Genomic DNA, 24,238 nt, shown 5'->3' with positions numbered 1-24,238 from the left:
CTTATGCTCCCCTTGGCACTCCCTGGGCAAATTCTGTTGGCCAGAGCCATCAGAGCACGGTGTGGCTGGGGCCTGTTCCAGCTCTGGCTGCCCTTGGATGGCTCTGGAATTGGATCAGACCCTTGCTTTACCCCTGAGACTCTGGCTTTACACCAGGGAGGAAATTTGGCTCCCTAAGTGAATGTCACCCCAATGGAGAAGGAATCACCAGGCCCTGGGCTTGAGGGTTTCTCTGAGAATGAGAGCCCTCACTGAGGTACCTGGATATGGGGACCACAGCCTGACCTTTCGCCTTTTCTTGGTTTTAACAGCTTTATCCCTCAATTTCTCCATCTCTCACAGGGGTAATGTTGTTCTGTCTTCAAGGTTATTGGCATTTTTGTAAATCCAAGTGTTAGCGTTCAGGAACACACATAATCACGGGATATGATTCTATGCAGGTGCTTTTATTGAGAGCTCTGGGAATCAGGGCTACAGCCCCAAATCTGACTCTGACACGACTTTCGGGCTGAAAGTATTTTATATTCTATGATTATATAACTTATATATTAATTATTAAACTTATATTGTTCTATTGTATATATTGACATGCATTTCTCATTATCTTTCTTAGGTCCCTGACCACAGTTTCTCATGATTATTCTTATGATTAAACAGTAATTATATTTAATTACTAAACAATCATCACATCCAACAATTATATCATTTATCATGCGCTAGCTACACAGGTGCAGTTCTAGCAAAGTACGAGGCCTTCATGTACCTAAGGTATTTATTTTTTTCAGGGCCTACTAAGCTTAATTTTCCTTTTAACCTTAAATCCCCATGATTTTAAAACCCTTTTACCATCACAAGCATCCTCAAATGCTCCCAAACCATGACTGTTGCTAAACGCAGATCCTGTTTCCCACAAGGTGCTTCAGGAACACGTGTTACACCACACTGCAGTCATGGGGTGAGCAAACACAAACACCAAGGCATGACATGATTCATCTCACGCCTTTGCAGCAGCTCAGTGGCACAGCAAGGACCCAAGCATCCCAGACCCCACCAAAGCAATCATACCTTTGGAGTGACCTGGACCTAGGAACCTCGTAAGACAGGAAAGCTGGACAGGACAGAACACACCTCGAACCAATATGATTAATGCAATGTTCTCCGTTTATTCGAGAGAAGATGGCAGTTTATATACACTTCTACACAGTTTACAGTTTACAAAGGCACCCTCATTGGCAAACCAACATTGTTTACCTTTGCCTTAAGGTGGTCAGGCTTTTCACACTGCAGCTCTACCCTAATTCACACTCGGATAGCTCATTACTTTGTAGTCACCTTAGCATAATTTCTAACTGTGCCACAACTGAATTCTCACTGCATCAAAGGCTTCCGGGCCCCACCAAGGCTGCTTATCAGGGGCCTGGTCTGAGGGGCAGCTCAATTCTCACTCCAGACATAAATCATGCCCTCTCTCTCAGAAATTCTGCAACAGTGACCCAAGCTGAAAAGAACTGCTGCAATGGAAGCTTCAGTTCTTCTCAATTCTCACAGAGAAATCTCCACAGCCCGTGGTCATGGTACAAGAAGATATTTGCTGCTGTTTTGGCAGAGACATAATGTGCTGGGGAGGGAAAAGGGAGGTGTGGAAGAAAGGTGGAATCCTCCTTGTTCCCCCATGGGAGAGTGGACACCTCTTATTCTCAGTGGGAGCTGACTGCTGCCTTATCTAAAATCAGACTGTTTTGTTATCTGCTGGGCAAGTGCAGCTCCTTTTTAGTGAAGAGCAGACCCTGAACTCAACAGTCTTGCAGTACTTTGGTCTGAAAATACTGGCCTATGTTGAGAAGAATGAGCGAGAGAATTAAAGCCTGTAATATGGGCTGCAGAAAAGTCACCTACAAGATAAGAGGGTGACTTGATCTTTTTGAGAAAAAGAGCAAAAAAGGCTTCCTTATCTTCATGGTGTTTGCTCTGAAGTATCATCTTGTGACTGCCAGACTGCCTTGCAGGATCAGTCAATTACAGCCTGTGGCTGACATCAACTCCTTCCTCGCAGAGGTGGCATTGTATTTCCAAAGTATGACTGGTTCCCCTTGGCACTTGAAGTCCTCTGTGCCAGCTGTTTGTGCCTGCAGCCCAGCGGTGCTGATGCCACTGTGTGCTGCACAGGATCCCTGCAATTAGCGGTCTGAAAGGAAGAGGAAATCAAGACCATGAGCTCATGTGAGTCAGTATCAGATGTATGACGAGCAGTGAATGAGTCCTACAGCCCTTCTGGAGGGTCCCAGATTGTTTGTGAGCAGTAACAGTGCAGATCTCCTGGGGGAATCTGCACTGCAATGATGGGAGTTGTTCACACAGCCAGGTTCTATAGGGTGCCCTGGCTCTCCCCCGTGAGGAATTTGTCACTATGCAGCTGTGCTTCTCTTCATTAAAGTGGCCATGTTAAATAGCTGTGAGGTTGCTAAATGCCTGCTTTGCTAACTGATCTTCTCCCCAGCTGGCATCTCTTCAGAGCAGGAGACATGAGGTTGCTAAACCCATTCATTTCTCACATGCACCCACGTTCCTAATGTCTGTGGAGATCTGCCTTTAAAAGTCCTCTGCCAGCCCTTGGAATGAAGAGCACTTTTGAAGACGTTGTAATTATTATGGGATTTAGGGGTGTGTGGAAATGATTCATGGAGATGTTTCCCAGCCAGCAGGCTCATGGAGCCAGGTGAGCTCTTCCCTGGAATGCGAAGCATGCAGCGTGGCAACTGGGAGAAACAGGTTTGGCAGGACTTTTTAAGCTGTTTGCAGCAGCCAGCCTCTTCGGAGGCAGTCCCTGCTTTGCTGGTCTCCCAGCTGGATGCTCTGCTCTGCCACGCTGGCCCTGCTGAGCTGCAGAGGATGGACACGCTGCGCAGGAGCCTGTCTCGATGGAAGAGGTACCACATCAAGGTGCACCTGGCTGATGAGGACCTGATGATGCCCCTGACAGTCAGGCCCAGGGACACGGTGATGGACCTGCGGGCTCTCTTGGTACGGGAGGGCATCACGTCCTGGAAGAAGACATTTTATTACAACTCCAGGCAGCTCGAGGAGCACGAGACCCTCAAAGAAGCCAATATCCAGAATGGTTCTGTCCTCCTCCTTGTCAGCAATAAAAGGTAGGCAAGGAGCTCGTCTGCCGTGGGGGTGGTGCAAAGGAAGGAGAATGCTCTGTGTGTCAACCCTTTGGGACACTTTCTTGTCAGGCTTTGTGGAAGGCAGGGCAGGAACTCAAATCCTGCTGCTTCCAGCAGGATCAAGACTCCAGGCTGTTCATATCCAGACATGCTGTGCTGTGAAATAAGCAGTTTAGAGGAGGAACTCTTGTTGTTGCTGCTTGCCCTGTCTCTGGTCAGGTCTCATTTTCCTGGATATGTGGCCAAACACAGAGAGAGAAACACGACAAGAAAAAGGGCAAGGGGAGATTGTGCGACATGGGAGAGTGTTCTGAACCTCTCACTTGTCCTGTTGTGCCCGTGTCTCCCTGCTGCTTTTAGCAAATGCTTTCTGCAGGTGTTTGGGGGTGGCAGAGCCCTGCTGTGACACGAGAAGTACAGCAAAGCACAAGCAGTGTGGACAGGGATGGCAAGAGGCCGCAGCTGCCCAAAATGTGTCTGAATCACAGCAGAAAGTACAGTGAGACTAGAGACTCTCAGGAGAGCCAGGGCTTGGGAGATCAATCACGGCAAGCACTGTGTTCTAGTGGGGATGAAAGCTGAGATAATGGACCTTGGAGTCACTGGCCCACGGGACACTTTTGATTCAGTGTGGTGAATTTATGCCCACCTGCACTGTCTTTCCTAATGCTGGGTTGTTGCTGCCAGCATGATTAATTCTGTGAAGCATTTTGGGGATACTGGGTAGAAGAGGTATGTTGTGGGTATGTGGTGTCTAATTCATCTTTCTAAATCCTGAGCCCTCTGAGTTATGTGTCGATGCCGATCAGAATTTCCTCTGCAGAAAACCCTGCACTAAAGACTTCAGTTCCTGATTATATCCCACATACTGGAATGGTCCTATTTTCCAGTCCAGAGGCAGCTTGAAATCTCACACAAAGAAGATTTAATAAAGCGTTTCCTTTCAGAGCTCAGCCAGACACAAGAGATTTCACATCACTCAGCTAACTGCAAACCCCAAGTCACCCACGGCCCTTTTCTCCAACATCTCATTTCAGTTCTGTGATTAGCTTGGCTCAGCACCTCCTTTTCACCTGTTTTTAATGGCAGAAGCACTTCTATTTGTTGTTGTTTCCAGTATTTATTGTCCTAATTTTTACAGTCTGAATTTTTGAAAGTAAAAAAGGATTTGGAGGGGTCTAAGCTGATGGAGTGCACAAACTGCTGCTTGTTGGTAGATTCCTGGTTTCCATAGTGTGCTGGGCTCCTTCCCACATGCTGCAGAAGCAGGGTGTAACTGCAGCAATGCAAAACTCATCAGGAGATCCTGCCCTGCTGTGCTGAGTTCAGAGGGCCCAGCTGAAGTCACTGGCCATTTGTGAAAATCTAGAGCCCGTTGCTCAAAGTCCCAGCTCAATTTTTGTGAGTACATTAAAAAGGGAGTGGGATTTCTAATATTTTTTCCCCTTGGATTTCCTGCAAACCTTCCTGGTTCCTAAACTAGCACCTTTGGCCAACCTCCTATTGCTTTTTCCAGGGCTGGGTGCAACGTGGGGAGTGCCCAGTCTCTACCTGTAGTCATGTCTCTTTGATTTTCTTTTTTGACATAAAGGATTATTGGGTTATGCCAACCTCACCCACTCCCAAAGGCATTTTTGTAAATGCCCAGATGCTGGGGACACGTTTCTCTAAAGGTTGATGGGATGACTGAGCTATGGTAGGATAGTTCCCTTGGATATTGCTGAGATGTGTGGCCAGGCAGGCCTGGGCTGAAGGCAGGCTGTGACTCAGCACCTTGCCAGGTCTTCAGCACAGAGAGCTCTTGGAGGATTTTACATGCCTGTCTCTCACTGCCACTGGGTACAGAGTGGGAAAAGGCTCCATTGTACCTGAGATTACAGTACCAGTTTGAGTCTTAAGATCACTCAGGCAGATCTTTAGGTATTACAAATCCATGTTGTACCAGTAGTGTCTTTGGAAATACACTGGTCTATATCAGCTGGCAACAGTGAATAACCATGGGGACTATAACTGGGGTAGCCCATGCACTGTTGGGACTGTCTGGGAGCCACAGGAGCAGAGAGGACAGTGAAAATTCTGCTGCATTTGGCCAGCAGTCCTGAGGATTGAAGGGTTGGTTTTAGTGTTTCACCAACTCGGTGAAGTATGGCTCCCTCCCCAGCTACTTCTTCAGCTCTCCCTGAAAATCTTGATGTCTCCTGCTTGCTCTTGTGTACCAAGGTGGCAGCCAAACAGAGCTCTATTAATTCCAGAAGTGGAGTTGCTGTGATTGCCAAGGTCTGCAGCTCAGTGTCGTGCCTATAAATATTAATGGTCACTCTGCATGCTGTGTGTTCCTACAATGGGCTCACGGGACAGTTTGCTTTGAACCAGAGAAAACATGAAAATGACCCTACTTTTCATCCTCCCCTCCCTGCCTAATGCCTTTGTAGATAATTGGCATTTAGCAAAGGCCAAGTCAGCATTTCCACTTCTTGCTCGTACTTTCTGGGGTTTGTAACTTAGTCATAAAAATGCACTTAAGGCGGCAGCTTGGCAGGAAAGGGATCAGCATACCAGCTAATGCTGAACATTTATTTAGACCTTCATGTTTAAAGGTTCGAGCGAGCTGTTTTGGAGATCAGTCAACATGACCTCTCACCCTGGGAAAACACATGGGCTGGCCAGAACTGCAAATATCACATCCACCTAGGATGCAATTCCCCTTTGTGCAGAGCTTGTTAATCACATTACTGCTGTGCTGACTGAAATTGCAATCCTCTTGCAGTAGAGGCAGGGCAAAGAACTCTCTGAAAAGCAGTTTCTATCCTAGAGAGTGACATATTACAATAACATGGTTTGCCAGTGGGAAAAACAAGCAAAGCAACAGTTGAAATGGGAATGAACAAGCAGAGAAATGCCCCAGCTCGGTGGCCAGGGGCCAGCATGTGGTGTTGAAGCCATCAGTGCCTAACAGGAGACCAGCAGTGGGTCTTGGCATGAGCAGAACAGCCACCCAGCATGGATGTAAAAGCATCCAGGGGCATGCAAGGGGCTGTCCCAAATGCCCAAGGCGTGATCAGAGCTGGCACCGTGGACCACACCACGGCAGAACCCGTTTGGCTCGCTCCGGAGGCGGCGCAGGGCCCCAGAGCCAGGGAGCTGCTCAGCTGGTCTGGTGGTGACGTGGGAGCTCTGAAAGTGGCACCACTCTTCCCAAATTTTGTCTGCTGGGAGCTCCTTGCTGGCTGCAATGGAGCACCCATGAACAGGGCAACCTGTCTTGGTTTGAAAAGCAAAACTAGTAAGAGGCTTTAAGTCAGAAATACAATTTATTAGGAAAAAAGGGAACAAAGAACCAAATACATACAATAGCACAAAAGAAGAACCACTGACAGGGTTAGAGATACAACCTGACAATTGCTGGCTGGGGCAGTGGTAGCAGATATGGCTCTGTCCAAGCAGTGGTCCTGTATACTGATGTAGTTTCCTTCTGGAGGTCCAGTGCAGAGAAGGTCTCAGCTGTTCCTCTTGGAAGAGAGGATCTCCTTGCTGTCTGCACAACCCCGCTTGTGGGAGTCCAGAGCTTCCCTCTGGCTGCCCTGGCAGGTTTGGGACCCTGGCAGAGGTCAGGAACCCCCCTGGACAGAGCCCCCAGAGACACTGGCTGTGATCTCTGTCCATGGAAAAGAGTTTTCAATCTTACAGGATGAATTACCAGCTCTGAGCGTTTGATATCAGTAATAATTAATTGTGGCACGGGTGCAAAAGTAAAATTTTAGGATTCTAGATGAGGGGTCCAAAGGGGACAAGATGGAGGAAATTGGGTGTGCCTTGTCCTTTTTCTCCTTCTTCATGCCCTCCATGTCTCACTGTGGTGTTGGCATTTTTCTGTTGGTTCAGGCTGGGGACACACTGTCCAACGTAGGTGACAGATATTGGCACGTTCTTGTAAATGCAGCCCAGGGAGTTTCTGGTATTTAATGTTTGTAACATCCCACTGAGGGCAGAGCCCCACATGCTGCCCTGCAGGACAGAGCTGGGCAGGGCAGCAGAACATGTGAGAGATAAACAGAATAAACAGCCTTGAAACCAGCACAGACCAATTATGGCTTCTGCTTTGGAAATGGGGCTGAAAGACAGAGACTTTCTACAATCTCAATACCTCAGATTCTGACACCCGCTTATATCCTTGATGGCATCATTTGGCTCCTCCCTCTGGGCGGAGCATCTCACAACAGAATGCTGTGATCTTATCAGTCATGTGGCTAAAAGAATAGGTCTTCCTGGAGGGACTTATCTCTGAGTCACAAGATAAGGAAAAAAAAAAAAAAGAATTTCAGCTCGAGGGGGTAATGGAATACACCCCAATATTATAACCTAGGACACCACCCCTGGGATGTGGATGCAGTAGTCTGGTCAGAGAGAGAGGGAAAGCGAGATAAGTTTTCCCATGAATCGGCCTGGGAGACTTTAGGGAGCTGGAGAGCAAGAATTCTAACCAATCTGCACCTGGTGTTTGGTAATAAGCTGTTTTGCCCATAAGGTTGCTTACAAATAGGTGTCATGTTAATTAGCCAATCATGTGAAATGTATTGATTAAATGACCAGCCAGGTCCACCTGAATCAGACCAGGGTATAAAAGAAGTGGTGGCTGTGAGCCTCTTAGCCTTCTGGCCTAGAGTCTGTGTCACTTATTACCCATTCCTTACCCTTATGGTGACAATGGGGCAGTGAGCAGCAGGGCTGGGTAGTGGCACATGGAATTAGCTGCTCCTTGCTGATTGTTTATTGTCCATGTTTTCATGTTCAGTGGGAGGAATATTGCCTTGAGCTGGTGAATCCCATCCGTACTGCAGCATCCCATGAACTCAACACCTACATTTTCACTCTTCAAACAGAGGGTGTCAGTGGCTGATCCAGAGTGATCCCTAGGCATGCCCCGTGTGGCTGCCCAGCTCCAGCTGGATCTGTGTGTGGTGTAAGCACAAGCACAGTGACAGAACCTTTGTTCTGGGTTCCAGGCTCCTCTCCTGCAGTCTCCTCCAGCAGCCAACCAGGCAAGGTCTGTGCTGACAAATTAAGCAGTGCCTGGACTTCTCTCTGTTACAATGATGGAGCATTGCACTGCAATTTTTGGCTCAGGTGCATTTCAGGAGCCAGCACGGGGCAGGGACTGTTCCTTACGTGATGCTTGGATGTATCCACACAGGTTTAGAGAGTAAGAATTTAACAGGACAACCTTGGCCATTGTGTGGCCAGCTGTCCTCTAAATGTCCCAGGAGCATGTCCCAGGCACATTTGATTTACAGCCACAGGACATGGGTCCCCTCAGCCTTTTGGAAGCTGTGGTTCAGTGAGGCCAGGCAGCTTTTCTCATCATATGTGGCTTGCCTGGAGAATGGAGGTCAGGAGGTCATTGGTGAATAGGTTAAATAAAGTAGATGCCAGCAGTGAGTTCAGCAGAAGTCTATTATCTGGAATCTATTGGTGTTGATTTTCTGGCCTGGAGCCACCTGAAAGCATCTATCTCAGGGCATTAGCTCAGTTACCATAACAACTCATCTAGGAAAAGCTCCTGACAGCTCCAAGAGCAGGCCAAGGTCCCACGTTGTCTATTGTAGCCACCCCTGGGTTAAAATAAGCATGTCCAGGTTCTTCCCCCTCCTGCGATCCAGCTTCAGTGCCCCCTGTGAGTGCCAGTCCTTACAGCAGCTTTGACATGCTTGGGAACCTGGTTTATTCTTCAGAGGCTGCTCAGTCGAGCTCTCCAAGGGTCCATCTGCTCAAGGATTGATATTTTACCTCCTGTCAGAATAACAAACCCATCCATCCCTGGGGAGCCCGTGGCATTCCCTTCTTGGCATTCAAATGTCTGATTTTTTTGGAACTGCAGAGGGAAACTATGAGTGAGCCACTTGCACAAGGTCCAGTTTGGCTGATGCTGAACTCCTGCCTGGGTTTGGGGTGACTTAAGGACCAATGACAGGCACTCACTCCACACCTACATCACTGCCCTATCAGCCCTGCTCACTGTCACTGGCATTGCCTGGCACGCAGTCACCAAGCACAGCAGGTGTGAAAAACACCGATTACCTGGTTTTTAAAAAATTTTACAAGTTTAATAATAAAAAAATGGTTATAAAAATAATAATACAATTAGAGTAATAAAGTTTAGAGTTAGGACAATTACAAGACAATAAAAAGCAAAGAATTATGGACGTCTGGATGCTCTCAGACACTAAGTCAGGAAAAGCATCCCTTGTGAACAAAGGAATCACCCTTAAACCAATACACTTGTTACATATTCATAAATCCTTCATGGTTATGCATACATTCTATTCTAAACAAGAAACTCTGTCTGTTATATGGGAACTGTTTCCTTTAATCCCCATGGGGTCTGAGTCTGAGCAAGGCCTGAAGAAATTAGTTTCTTCTGATATGAAGCCATAAATTCCTCTCTTTTGGAAGATTTAGGTGTTCCTTGAAGCGAGTATCTCATCCTAAAAAAACCCAAAAACTTCCCCCCCACATACAGAGTCTCTATGTTTTTTTTAAACTACTAAAGTCTTCATTTTAACTACAAAAGCACAACAAATCAATATAACATAATACATATAGTAACTATCTGTGTAGAGCCATATAATATGCATTTTTCACAGCAGATGATGTTAGACCTCTAGCAATAACAACAACAAAGTAATGGCATCTACACAGTTACACCTCAAAGTAAGTTCTTTACTCTGAGGTTCAGTGTGGTTTTGTGATGCCTGCTCTTTGCATTGACCCTCCTGCTCCTGCAGCTGCTCAGCAATTACTCCTCAGCATGGAGGGGAGACTTTTCACCCCCATCCAACTTTTCCAGCCTTGCCCTGTTAAGCTGAGGCCTGGCAGCAGGCTCAGAGGCACCTCACGGTGGGATAACGAGCCTTTAAATAGCCCTGGGAGTCTCTCTTCTCAGGGAGAGCTAATTAAGCTCTTCACTACATGCTTAGACATATGCTGACCTGGCATGGCCTTAACAGGTCTGCTTCCACCTACCAGATAAATAATACTGGCTTAAAAATATCCTCCTGGAGATGTGTTACTGAGGCAACAGCCAGCTGGGGGGGTTGACTACATCTCAGTGGCTGAAGGTGGTATTTATGTGTATTATTCATGGGCCAAGCTCTCTTCTGGTGTCCTCAGTTAAGTGATTTTTAAGTTCTGAAAGCATTAGTGCAGTTACCTCTGCTGACACCTCACAGCACACAGGTCATACAGTCACACCTGTATTTAGCTCATTTACTTATTGTTCAGCCCAATAAGCTAATTTGACAAAAAACACAGGGAGTTGTTGTCAAAACATTGGTAGGGAATGTGCTCCACAGGATTTGAGTTCCTCCCTGTGCAGTTGCATGGGGTTGCAGCAGATGAAACGGAGCTGATGTGTCCCCCCAGGGGTCTGTCTTGGTTCTAGGGAAAGAATTAATGAATGGGAAATGGGAAATTCCATCCTAATGTAGACTTCTTTCTGGTGTGATGTGGCCCAGCTTACTGGACTTCCCTGTAGTTGTGCTGATTTTTATCAGGTGAGGATTTTGCTCAGTTGGGATAAATCCTCCCTCCTGTGTCATGGTATTTTATGGGACAGATATGCTACAGATGTTTGCTACCAGCAAACCCTTGGCTAGCAAAATCCCCTGAAATTTCAAGTGCTGAAATATGAATCATGTTCTGGGTTTTACAGAAAACCCAACCAGTGACTGATACCAGCCTCACTAGACTGATCCTTTGCTAGAACACGGCAAAAACTCCCACCCCACAGACTTTGAAATTCTCTAAGATCTGATGAAATATTTGCAGCACAGGCTCAGTTTCTTGTCATAAAATGAAAACAGTAATTGCAAACAGTAATTCACAGGAGTCAAAAGACTCAGCCCTGCTCTTAGTTGCAGTTCAAGGTGCAACTAATGAGCTCTTCTAGCAAATCCCAGCCCTGAAGACGTAGCCCTACAAACTTGAAAGAGCTTTAGGCTCTGTTCTGGAGACCCCAGGGGATAGCACTGGGTGATTCCTAAGGGGTTTCAGAGGGGTAACTTAGAAAATAATTTTACTTTGCTAAGTTGCAGCCTTCTATGGAGGGTCTGGACCCCTGTCAGAAGATGTTGATAGACCCACAACCCCACAAAGCCACCATTTAGTACTAATGCCTGAGGGTAAATGTGTTGGGAGCAGCTCAAGCTCTGTCTTACTGCAAACATTCTCAAAGTGCTCCTAAAGCTACAGACTGCCTTTGTTTGAAGATGAAAAATGGATTTCCAGGAGCAGGCACTAAAGAGGAAGAGCCTTGCTTATGAGAAAAAGGCTCCCAGACAGTTGTGGATTATCTGAAGGAGGGTGAAGGCATCTTCTGTGGGAGGATAAACAGGTTTGAAACGCTGCAAGTGGCTTATTCTGAGTTACATAGTGGGATTGAAGAACAAAACCAGCCAGAGGATGAGTTTTGCATTCTCCACATGTCAGGGTCAGTGCCTGCTTGGTCAAATGCCATTTTTGATTGCATCTCTGTAGTGCTCCAAGTGTTTGCCTCTTTTTTTTTATTCAGATAATGCCAAAGAGCACAGCCAGAGCCATGAGGGACGGGGAGTGTGACAAGGGCTGAGGGGAAGCAGATGGAAGAGAGCTTGCCCATGGAAAGGCAGCCTGGCCTTGGTGAGTCCCTCCCTGCACAGCAGCTCAAGGACAGTTCAGAAAGCAGCTCCAAGCGTTTCCAGCATGGTGCCCATGAATAATTAACCCAAACAAAACAACAAACAGTGTTTCCTCATCAGCATGCCATGTGGACCCAGCTGCCAACAGAGGAGTGTGGTGAGACTGACTCAGCTCCTGAGAGCAATGAATCCCTGAAATGCCCAGGAATGGGGATTTCTGTGTGGGCAGAGGAGCAAAAAGGAGCTGAGGAGGGCCCTAGATGGGGACATGGGACATCTGAGCCTCTTCTGACTCCTTCTCAGGATTCTGCAGTAAGTTGCTGGTCTTGGCTTTTGTTTTCCTACATGTGAAATAATTATTTTTTCCCTTTCAGCCTGTGCATCCAGGTGTAAATGACTCAGGTCATGGACTGTCTGGGCTCCAGAATTCTTTCTGTACAGTGCAGCCCCATTTCCAGGTTGCAGGCTTTGTGCAGCAAAAAGTGATCAGTGCCCCAGAGACAATCCTGGAGCTTGACAGCCTCTCTGTGTGCAAAGGACAGGAACTGGTTGGCCTCTGGTACAGCCACCAGCTCAGCAGATCTCAGGGAGCCACAGATACACCAAAACTGCCTCATTTTGGAGCCAGGGTTTATACAGCAATGAGCCTCCTTGTGTTCTTCTATCTGCAGCTGGTCCCTCACTTCCCCCTGCTCCAATAACTTCTGAACCAGCTGACCTGATTCAACCCAATCTGATGGAAAAAGAGAGGTCTCACAGACCCAGCATTCCTGCAATTTTCATGAACAAACAGCAGCTGGGTAGAAGAGAGCCATTTCAGTTAATATTCTATTGAAGGAAAGGTAATGACACCTCTTGCTCCCTGCCTATTTTGGGATGCAGCAGCCAGGTGACCAGCTGGCATTTAGATATGAGTGGTCAATCAGTTCCTGCCCAGCTTCAAACCAACCCCTGCACTTGCTGCCCCTTCCCTGCAAAGCAAAAAAGCTGCTGGAGCAGCCAAGGATTTTGCTGGGAAGGTCTGGGGGGCATCAGGTGCCCTTGAGGATATTGCAGTAAGCTGGGAGCACCAGGAAAGGAAGAAATAAAAAGCAGTTGTAATACAAATCAGAGGAAGAACGGGTTTCACCAGTTCCTTACTCACAGAACAACTTGATTTTTAGGTTCAAACTTATTTTCAGGAAAACAAAATGGATGTTTGACTAATCTCTACAGTATTTTCCCCAGAAAATTCCAGTGACTGGCAGCTCTTACTAAACACCATAAATCTGAATTTGCTGGGTTTTTTTGGCCATGAGAAAACATTTGATTCTTTTTTTTTTTCCGACACAAGCATCTGAAAAAATGTCATGGAAAATAGAATTTTTCATTTTCTTTTTCCCAAAGAACAAAAACATTCCCCCCAGGAACATGCTTGGATTTTGCACAAAAAGAGATTCTGAGACAAAAACCTGAACAAGGTCACAGCTGAACATCTTTCAAGCAACCGGGGTGGACAAAGAATGGGGTGGGACTATGTGTGGGAAGAAGAAATGTGAATTTTCCAAGGTCAACCAACAAGGCAGGTCCTGGTGCTGTTGGGTCAGCAGTTCTGCCACTCCATGCAGTGCCTCTGTGTGTCTGTCCTGAAATAATGAATTTCTTGGAGCAGAGCCAGTACTTTCCTGAGTGCTTGGAAAGTGCCTCACACACTTGGTGCCTGGGTGTAGTCATAAATAATAATTAAAATTAGAATAATGATATTAAAGTGGATGTGTGCCACTGGAGATGGGACACACTGAGTTCTAAATCCATGCCCCCTCGTTTAGTAAAAGGTACAGTTTGCTTCACAAAGCCTGAGAGACAGGATTTGCTTCCCTGGGCTTGATAATCACAGTCTTTTGCTCTGCAAAAGGCAGACTGACCTGAGCTGAATTAGGTCCAGGATCTACTCTAACACCTCCTGCCTGTAGCTGGCAGCTCTGGTCAGCTCTGGAAGGCTTTTTGCAGCTCAGGGGGATATCTGGAAAGACTAAATTAACTGTGGTGGTGTGGGGAGCTGCCTGGACTAATGTGTGTTTTTTTTTTTTTTTTTTTTTTTTCCAGAGATAGGCTTTGATTGACACTTCAAATCTGCCTGACAATCTTTTATTCTAAGTGCAGCTGCTGCCTTTCTTCAGAGCAGGAAGAGCTGGTTTGGTTGCTGTCCTTCAAATGATGCATCTCATCACATGGCAAAGAGTAGGAAAAAAACCACAAACCACCTAGAAAGAGCCACAGGACCAGCAGAAAAAGAGGTAAAATAACTGGATCTATTTGAGGTATTTCTGCTTTTTTTTCCCTCTATGCCACAATCCAATGCCAGACACTTGAGAACAAGGGCTGTGCTCTGAGGAACAAGAACTGACTGGTTTTTTTCTTTGCTTGCCTGTTTATTGTGTTGTTTTTCCCTGCAAGAGATTTGTTTAATGCTTTGCTAATAGAACTGTGCAACTCTTTAGTGATGAATCATGAAATACCCTGAGCTGGGAGGGACCCACTGGGATCATCAGCCCTGCACAGACACCCCAAAAACCCCACCCTGAGCATCCCTGAGAGCTCCCTGGGGAGCCTGGGCAGTGCCAGCACCCTCAGGGGGAAGAACTTTCCCCAGCATCCAATTAAACCCCCCTGACACAGCTCCAGCTGCTCCCCAACATTTCCAGTCCCAGTGCTGGGAAGACAGAGGGATTATCTCTTTTTACTCTGTGGTTTTACACTGCCTCTTCTCTTTTCCCCATGCAGCCTCTTACTCCTGGTTGCAGTTATCCTTCTGTTTGCTGAGGGGTGGGATCACACCTCTCAGCTGCTGTCAGAATAGGTGGAAGCCACTTTTTAGAGTGGAATTGAGACCCTGGGGGTTTACCTGAGTCTGGCCAAGAATGCTGCATCACCAAATGGGCAGAGGGATGCTTCCAATCCTCTTCTGGACACACCTAGGGGAAAAATAAGTCTTTTATTTCAGATGTCCTGTCTCTCCTTGCTTTCCTAGGTCCTTCAAAACCAGCCAGACTCTTTGGAGTTATGCTTTTCTGCAAAAGGCAGACTGACCTAGCTGGATTAGGTCCAGGATCTACTCTGACACCTCCTGCCTGTAGCTGGCAGCTCTGGTCAGCTCTGTAAAGCTTTTTGCAGCTCAGGGGGGTATCTGTAATGACTGAATTAACTGTGCTGGTGTGGGGAGCTGCCTGGATACCAGAAAAGATGCTGACAGTAAGAACTACTGTGAAATGGATGTTTTCCTTGTCTGTGAACACAGGTGTGGACAAGACCAAGGAGCAGCACTGGAAGGTGTGGTAGGTCCTGAGTGTCCTGCAAGATGGAGAAGTTTGAAACTTCACCCTGCTGCTCTGTGGATGGGACTGTTTGTTGGGACTGATTATCTTTGGGATCCTGCTACTGCTGGAGCATCACACACAGGATTATCCAAAGCACTGCTGTTTGCCTCCTCCTTGGAGCTGCAGCCAGGCCTTTCCAGCAGCTCCTTCTCCTGAGCTTCAGGAGCAGAAGACAAGCCCAGGCAGGTCACCTCCAGCAGGAGCTGTGTTCCAGTCAGGCAGCTCAGGCTGGGGCACGTCCCAGTGGCTGCTCTGTGCTCCTCCTGTACCTGAGACATGCATGCATCAAATGTTTCAGTTCACAGGGCCATCACCCTGGCAGCTTTCCTCACTAAATTCACTTTTTAAAGCTCCATCAGTGTTGTCTCCAGAGGGGATGGAGGAACAGATGCAGCTTGTGAAGTCTGGCTTTAATTCACCCGCCTCATTTAATTCCCTGCCCTGCCTACTAATCAATGAGTCTGCACTAGAGCTGTGGGAGTACCACGGCTTTTCCACATCCAGGAGAATTCAACCCAGTGCCTGAACTCCCAGGCTCTCAAGCAGGCTGGCACTTTCTTTTGAGGCCACTTCTGTGAGAACACCAGGCTTGGTCGTCCAGCCCAAGCTTCCAAAGAAAACTCAGCAGTCTCTGTTGTTGGGTCTCAAGGCAGTTTATTGCAAGTTATCTAATAGATCTTCTCCTTGGGCTGCTGTGGTTTGCTCACAGCTCAGGCAGAGGCACACACACACCCTGACATCCTCTCTGACCCCAACTGCTTCTTCTCTCCCCGCCAGGGCTGCTGATATCTCTTATATGGGACATTACGTGTTACATGGTTACAGTTTTTCCCCAATGCCTATTACCTATATTAAATGGTGCTTTTCTATCTTTTATATGGTACATTACGTGTTACATGGTTACAGTTCTTTCCCAATGCCTATTACCTATATTAAATGGTGCTTTTCTACTCTAAACCAACCTGTGAGTGCCAACATCACCAAGAACATGGAGGCAAGGAAGAAGAAGGAGGAAGAACAGGATCAGCCCACTTTCCTCCATCTTAGAACTTCTGACTCCCATGTACAAAGTAAAAACCCCCCTGGACAGGTGCTAAAACCCCCCTGTACAATACTAAAAAAAATTCCCCTCTGTTTTGTAACTACTTTTACTATCCTATCTAACCCTTTGTGACTGCTTGTTCCACCTCCAAAGTTGGTAACTCATTCCATGGCTCAAACCCAAAATCACAGCTGTTTGCAGCTGCCTGCCAGGGTCTCAAATGCTTCTGACCAAGGCCTGGAACCTCTAAAAATGTCTGAGAGACATTTTGAGTTCCAACACACTTCATTGTGGATTTCCCTCCCCAGAACCCTTGCAGACACTCTCCAGCCCACGGCAGCTGCTCCTCATTTCCTTGCAGGGCAGCTCTGTCCCATTGTCCCCGCTCAGCCTGGGTGACATTCCCTCCTGGAAGTGCTCTCCTTCAAGGGTTTCAGCCCCAGGCTTTGCTTTTTTCACACTCTATAACACTTTCTGCTGGGCTGTGCTGTGTCAGACACGCTGCTGGGGCCATTTCACCTCCCAGGGCTCCCAGTGGGACCAGCAGAGCCTGGCAGGGGCTCCTTTCTCCCCTTCAGCCCCTGAGTGTGTCACTTGTGTGCCAGCAGAGAGAAACACAACTTTCCCAGGCATCCATCTGGGAAAAGTCTGTGAGAAGATCAGAGAAAAGAAGGAGAAACAATTCTTATCTCACCTTGCTACACCTAGTGCTGGAAACATGCAAAATGTGTTAGAAAGATTTGTTCACCAAAAAGCACTTTCTTAATTAACCAATAGTAATAGTGTTTTAAGTAAAAAACCCAATTAATTCAATCTGTAGCTAACTAGTCTATAAAAGAGCAACGGGTTTCTTAGTAAAAATATATTATTCAACCTCCTGTAATACATAAAGCCTATAGAAGTGATTACCTGGCTGCTGTGATAACTTCCAGGTGTCCCTGTCAAGCACTACCTCAGGGCTGTCAGGAAACTCCAGTGAAAGGATTTCTGGCACTTTTTGTTTAAGCAGACTTCCTCTCTCTGTACTGGTTTTTTTTTTTTTTTGGGCTGCTGTTAATTGCAGCAGTGGAATTATTTAATCAGCTGGTGTCAAAGGCTGCCTTTGCCTGGTGGTACCTATTTGGTGACACCACTGCTTTTCCTCACATGTTATAATCTGTACCAGATTGCTCTTTGCCTGCTAAAATGGACAATTAGGTTCCAGTTGTAATGCAAATCACACAGTGGAATAAAAGCTGTGGGGAACAAAATCCCCAGTAAGTAGTTATGCCAGCCTTTGTTATGGTGTGATGGCTTCTGCTCCTGCTCTGTGAAGGATCAGGGGCAGAGAATCTGTTGTGCCTTTGTGTTTTATAGGCACCAGCTCGATGTAAGGCTGCCTTTAGGCACTGGCAGCCCTGATAGTGTGTGTGTGTGTGTGTGTGTGTGCAAAGCTAACAGACACATTCCACCCACACTGGAAATTTGATGATTGCCTTGTTTTTTGAGGCTCTGTTTTATATACTACAGGCCATACCCATGGGGTAATTGCCAGTCTTTGCACAGGGGCTGGGATGATGTGATGAGAGAGGAGCACAGAGATGCTGAAATTTCAGTCTGCCACATCATGGGCTCCTAATCCTGATGGCCTTGTAATTGTGATGCTGTCACTGGTGGCATTGCAGTTGTTCTTCTCACTGTTTTCCATGTGCTAAATAATGTAAATGAAGAGAAATATTTAGATTTGTAAAGGAATCTAAATTTACTGTGGAATTAAACACACAGGAGCCTGAAAAGTCAAATGGAAGAAGTGTGTTTTCATTTAAAATGGCAAGTCATAGCCATGTAAAGTGATATTTTGTTGATACAGCTGCTTTTACTGCAGATCTGCTTTGCATTTCCCCAGGCCATGGGTAACAAAGAATGAAGCTGAATGAAGTTTTCTCATCCTGGAGAAGTGAGGTGGAATATCTGTGTTCATAAAGTGTTCGAGCTGGAGGTCAGTGCTGTGAGGGTTACCTGAGACCCACAGTGAGTGCAGTGCCTGTCCACATCTCATGGAGATCCTGGCTCCCAGGGGACAGCAAGGAACAGGAGTGAGCTGGATGGATGAGCTGAGTTCACAGTCCTAGAAGCTATGGCAACATAACTTGTGTATCTACTCAGAAAAGGCCTTTGCAACCACCATAAATGACTTGAAATGGCCTTATTTTCCTGCTAGCAGTGGAATAAGCAGCTTCAATGGGGAGGAGTAAATCCACTTGATTAGACATGTTGCTGGGAATAACACTCTTACTGGTTATTACTAATAACCCAATCTATTAGTGGCAGTGTGGCTGCTGAAACAGGCAGCTCTGCCAGGGAATAACTGCACTGCTCCTGAAATTCCAATTACAATGGAACAAGGGGACTCAGAAGGGCCTCAAGGGAGGAAACTCAGGGGGAAGCAAAGTCAACATGGAGCACTTGGGTTATAAAGAACGTGTGTGACAAATGAAATCTATCTTTGGAGGAGGATTTCTGCCAAGCAAGGCTGAGCTCTCTCCATCCTGATGCTTTCCCCAGGCCATCCAGGTTTGTGAGTCAGGTCATGAGGTGGTGATGGAAGTGTTGGCATATTGGCTGATCTTCTGGAGGAAAGAGGGGCTTCTACACCTTGGGTGTGCAAAGCAGCTCAAGCTCAGGGCTTCACTGCAGGATCGAGATGAAATTTCTCCATTGAAATCACTGGCGAAGCACCTGATCACCACAGCAGGAGTGTTCTCCCACAGCAACGCCCTGGGAAATTCTCTCTTGGAATAGATCAGATTCTGCTCTTATTTATGCAATTATAAATTCAGTGGAGCTCCATTTGAAACAACTGTTTTCATCTGATGCAAATAAGATCAAGATCTGGCCCAGGCTGCTTTTGTACACAATGGAAACTGACTGAATTATGGAAAACAGGAAACAAATCTAATGTAAATCTGAATGGAAATATCATGCTCTCTGTTACATCAGAATAAATTGGAAGGAAGTCTGTTGATTCTAGTGGAATTCATCGGGATTTACACCAGACTGTGGCTCAGCATTTGTCACTTGGCTGCACACCGACATCAAAACTCAAACCATGGCACCTCATCTGAATAGCTTGGAATATTTTCTCCCTTTTCCTTTATATTTAAGCAGTTGGCTGATTAGGCTTTTCAAACAAATAAACCCCTGCAAGCAGGCATCAACAAATAAGCCTTGCTCTCACAAGCATTTGCAGAATCTTAATGATGAATATGAAGTGCTGAGCTTGGGTTGAGAGTCACTTAAACTTGCTGCTGCTCCTCTGTGCTCACACTTTAGAGCAGCAGGATTGAGCTCACGGAGGGGGGACAGATCTTGACAAAACCATTTTGATTTCCCCAAAGGAGGGAAATCCCAAAGGCAAATCCATTGCCCTCTCTCCAGCAGCTTCCCAGGATGCACAGGATTCACCCTTCAGTAGATCAGCAAAATATTGTCATTCTTTCACTCTTTCTGTCTCCAGGCAGATGGTCAGAATGGAGCCAACCCCATCCCTGATGGACCTAATAGGCAATCTAATGAATTTATTAGGGAATTATGTCACACTCTGCTTCCACAGGCAAGGGGAACATGGGAACCTGTGGCTTCTTTTCATGGGAAAGCAAGAGGGTTAATTAATGCCTGAGCAACAAATTTGACTCCCTTAGTGAAATAACCCTGAGTTATTGTGGAAAAAACACAATATCTGAGCAAGAGCACAGCCACGTCAGCCCTTGCCTTGATTCTTGTGTACCCCAGCTTCTTACTTAACCCAGTTTTTAATCTGTGCTCATGTTTCACTTCAGATCATTAGTAAAATGCATCTTAATTAAAACAAGAGGAGGAGAAGAAGACAAACAAATGAAAGCTCTAAGTCAATTGGATTCAGGGAGGGGCAAAGCCAGTATTCAAATAGAAATCTTGAGGCAAACATGGTAATAACAGTTATGGAGAGTGTATCAAAGGTAAAGAGTTTTCTCAAAATTGGGTGACTTTGCCTGAAAAAAGGGACTGGCTAGAGCCTGCTAGAGTAGCACAGAGCCTGACCTGAAATCAGCCTCATGGGGAGAAGAGCTGGGAGAGCTCTGTGGTCAGCAGCCTTTGTTTTTCTGTTTCTCTGTCACTGATTTTCTGTGTGATCCTCAGGAAATTAACTGGGCAGGGTTTTCACAAGCAGCCCCTGTCTGTGGTTGCTGTGATGTGTAGATGTTCAACCTGAGATGTTCTGTGGCGGGCACATTCTCCTCTCTCTCAGGATTTTTTCATAGAGGTGCACAGAGAGAAATGAAAGAGAAAACAATTTCTATTTCTGCTCCTTGTTTTTCCTATGTGGAACGTGTTTGGAGAATTGTTTACCTGGGGTGAGTGCTTGGTTGGATTCTGGTGAGGATTGTTTGAGCCTGGTGGCCAATCCAACCCACCTGGAGCTGGACTCTCAGAGAGGGTCACAAGTTGTGAGTGAGTTAGATATGGGAGTTAGAAAAAGTAGGTTTGTAGTTTTAGTATCTCCTTTAAATAGCATATTAATGTATTATAATATAATTATAATAAAGAAATCATTCAGACTTCTGAACTGGAGTCAGACATCAGCATTTCTTCCCTCTGGCTTCACCTGCATTTCCAGTAATGTGCCTGATCACCCTTTGCTGCACCATGAGCAACAGAGCTTGTGTGGGTCTGAATGTGCCAGCCACTCCCTCTCAGAGTCCTTGCTTACACATCTGTAAATTGATAAAATACATCCTTTCCTGATTTTATAAAGCTATTGAAGGCTCTCTAATGACACACCTGTGATTATTATGGCTTAATTTTGCTTAGGCTTATTCCCAAGCCTGTGCTCTAGGCCAGGTTGGACGGGTGTGAGCAGCTGCTCGGGTCAGTGGCATCCCTGCCCATGGCAGGTGCTGGGCACTGAATGCTCTTTAAGGTCCCTTCAAACCCAAACCATTCTGTGATTCTATGATTCCTGCAGGTGAGCTCTGCCTAATTTGTGAGACCTTTCTCGCTGCTGCAGGCCCTGTGTGGGATGCAGTGTCTGTGCTGCCTTGGTTCTGTCCTTCACAGCATCACCTGGAATAAATCCCCACAGCCAGGAGGCACCTGCCAGTGGTGGTGTTGATGCACAAACAGCAGCTTACTCATTAGCACAACCTCTCTAACTCTGTTTGCTTTGTGCCACAGCCTCATTCCATCCATGCCAGGGAAGCTGGCATGGCTGAACTTGGAAGCAGACAGAGCTTTAGTGAGAAGCAGCTGGGTCTGAGCCCAGTCCCAGCTCTCTGAAGGACTGCACCACTTGCAGTCAGAATGGAACCATGGAACGTCCTGAGCTGGGAGGGACCCTCGGGGATCATCAGTGCAGCTCCTGACCCTGCACAGACCCCCAGCACCCCCACCCTGGGACTGTCCCGTCACAGACCCCCAGCACCCCCACCCTGAGCATCCCTGGAGCTCTGACAGGGCCGGCACCATTCCCTGGGAGCCTGGGCAGTGCCAGCACCCTCGGGGGAAAGAACCTTTCCCTGAGCTCCATGCCAAGGCCTGGCACAGCTCCAGCCCTCGCTGGGCTCCAGGAGCTGTCCCAGAGCAGAGCTCAGCCCCTGCCCCTCTGCCTCCCCTCGGCCTCTGCTCCAGAGGGCTTTGCCAATATCCATCATCCCGGGGAACTAGCTAAAGTCAATTTTCCAGCCTCTTTGGAGGGTCTCAGCTGCATCACTGGTCTTTACTCACTGCCTGCAAATGATCCAAGTGCACACCAGAATAAAGCTGATATTGAGGTGGATGTAATGGGGCCACCAAACAGAGTCAAGAGAGAATCACAATTGCAGAGACATTTTCTGCTCCAGCAATACAAGAAGATGGGGGGCAGGTTTTTGTATTTATAGGAGTAAAACTCTTTAGGCAAGGACCTTAAAAGTGGGAATAATTATAATTTACTGCTCACACCATGCAGTGGGGAATCAGGCCCAAGCTTGTAGCTACAAGATTTAGCTATAAGTGCTGTGGACTGGCTGTGCTGTACAGGAATTTACTGAGTCACATTGATTTCAGGACTGCTTTCCCCAGGGGATGGCACTGCTTTATTCCAGTAAGGTTGTGAGACCCTACACTTGATTCTGATCTTATGTTCTGAAAAATCAAATTATTTTTGGTGGGTGTATGCCTGACTTACTTGCATATGCATGCAACATGCCTTCAAGAGCTGATAGAACCTTAGTAAGATTCTTATTTAAGTCATTATTCTAATTAACCCCTGTTGTGCTGGGAGAAATTCTGTCCCTTTCCTCCCAGGGACTCTGTGAACACTGAGCTGGCTCTTACAGCACTGAATTTCAAAATCAGGTTTGCCCATGATGGCAATGGAACAGGTTAGCCTGTAAACCCAGAGAAAATTTGCAAACTCCATTTGTTAAAAAGAAATGCATTATTGCATTCTGTGACTGATCTCCCGAAATGCCATTTGAATAGTTTTGACTGTGCATTTGTTTTATTCCTGGGAAATTTCACAGTACAAAAAGACTTTTATTTTCCCTTCTTCGTTTGCCAAGAATCTCTTTGAATGTTGTTTGTAATATAGACTGAGGTTTGGGACAGATTTTTAGCTCACATAAGCAGATGCATCTCTATTGTCTTCTGTAAAAAAGATCCTGATATACCTGAGCTGAGGGTCAGGGGCAAGAAAATGAAAAAATGAAACAGCTAGGAATGAAGCTTCTTGACCAGGGGAGTAGTTAATGCAGGAAACATATTATTTCCTAAAAAAAAAAAAAAAAAATTAAAAAAAAAAACAAACAAAAAATTAAAAAAATAGATTTTTCTAAAATTCCATGCTTATTCTTTGGGATATGGATGCCTAGAACAAGACTTCCTGACCCAGTGCTGTTCTTCTATCAATCCCTTTTAATGCTGTTAATTTGAGACCTTTCCCACTGTTTTCCTGCTCTGCCTCCCAGGGTGTGTGCAGGAAACGCTGGGTGGTTTGAATTAAAATATTCCACTGTGAAAAAAGTTAAAAAAAAAATTAAATAGAAAGTCTTTGCTGATAGCAAATTGGAGAATGTGGTGCTATGGAAGAGTCTGGATTATTTGAAATTATTTTAGTGCTTTTAAAAGCAAATGTCAAGTGGTGGGAATGCAACGGATGATGTTTTTGGATTGATGTGTACAGATGTGCTTGGATCAAGAAGAGCCAGGGACACAAGGCAGATGTGGGAGTGAGGAGAACAACCCATAGACTAATGAGATACTAATGTGGGGAATAAAAGGAGAAAAAATTGGAAAAATGGGTTAACTGAAGCCTTGGTCTAGCCCTGAGCTCGTTAGCAAGGGCTCAGAGAGCTGCTCAGGAGGACTCTGGACATAAAGCCATGAGGCAAGGCTGTATGAAAATGAAAAGTGTAGGAAAAAAAATCACAATTCAGGTTTAAAGCAGGCTCTAAGCTCTGGCTAGGCTTGGCTAGATCTGCTCAGTGCTGGACATAAAGCCATGAGGCAAGGCTGTATGAAAATAAAAAGTATAGAAAAAAACCCCACAATTCAGGTTTAAAGCAGGCTCTAAGCTTGGGCTAGCTTTGGTCAGTGCTGGACATAAAGCCATGAGGCAAGGCTGTATGACAATGAAGAATATAGAAAAAAAACCCCACAATTCAGGTTTAAAGCAGGCTCTAAGCTCGGGCTAGGCTTGGCTAGATCTGCTCAGTGCTGGCTGCTCAGAGCTTCCTCTGAAGCTTTTAGCAGAGTGAAGGGATGTGGAAGAGAGGAGTCTCCTGCTGCCAAGCCAGCACCATCACTGGGGAGGTGACTCTTTTCTACTTTAAAGTGGCTTTGTCACTTTTCAGGCCTGCCAGTGCAGTGCCTTTCTCCCACAGCCAGGAGCTCATTTGGTGTGGATGAAAGAGGACAGAGCTGCTTTTTCTCCTAAAAGGAGAGAAGAAATACTCCTCCATACTGAGAGAATCCCAGTGAAGGTGCTGGGCTGTCAAATGCCCT

General features: G+C 46.2%; 1 protein-coding gene across 3 annotated transcripts; it reads left to right on the top strand.

Moving 5' to 3' along the window:
* The first annotated feature begins 44 nt into the window (after positions 1-44).
* Positions 45-21,406, top strand: TINCR (TINCR ubiquitin domain containing). Of its 3 annotated transcripts, XM_085562420.1 has the most exons (4): positions 45-3,149; positions 11,734-12,151; positions 13,925-14,115; positions 15,117-21,390. In XM_085562420.1, exons 1-2 carry the CDS (start codon positions 2,707-2,709, stop codon positions 11,735-11,737), a joined length of 447 nt encoding a protein of 148 aa, XP_085418546.1. In that variant the 5' UTR covers positions 45-2,706; the 3' UTR covers positions 11,738-12,151; positions 13,925-14,115; positions 15,117-21,390. The 3 variants fall into 3 exon arrangements, 2 of the variants coding, with proteins under 2 accessions (XP_085418546.1, XP_085418545.1); XM_085562419.1 differs by having other exon boundaries at positions 13,925-21,390; XR_014950280.1 differs by lacking the exon at positions 45-3,149 and having other exon boundaries at positions 11,736-12,151; positions 14,850-21,406.
* The last annotated feature ends 2,832 nt before the right edge of the window (positions 21,407-24,238 follow it).

The sequence above is a fragment of the Lonchura striata genome, chromosome 28 (genome assembly GCF_050655825.1).
Source record: "Lonchura striata isolate lonStrDom1 chromosome 28, ASM5065582v1, whole genome shotgun sequence".
In the NCBI taxonomy this organism is placed as follows: domain Eukaryota; kingdom Metazoa; phylum Chordata; class Aves; order Passeriformes; family Estrildidae; genus Lonchura; species Lonchura striata.
The sequence above is the reverse complement of the archived record's forward strand: the minus strand, read 5'-3'. Positions and strand labels throughout refer to the sequence as shown.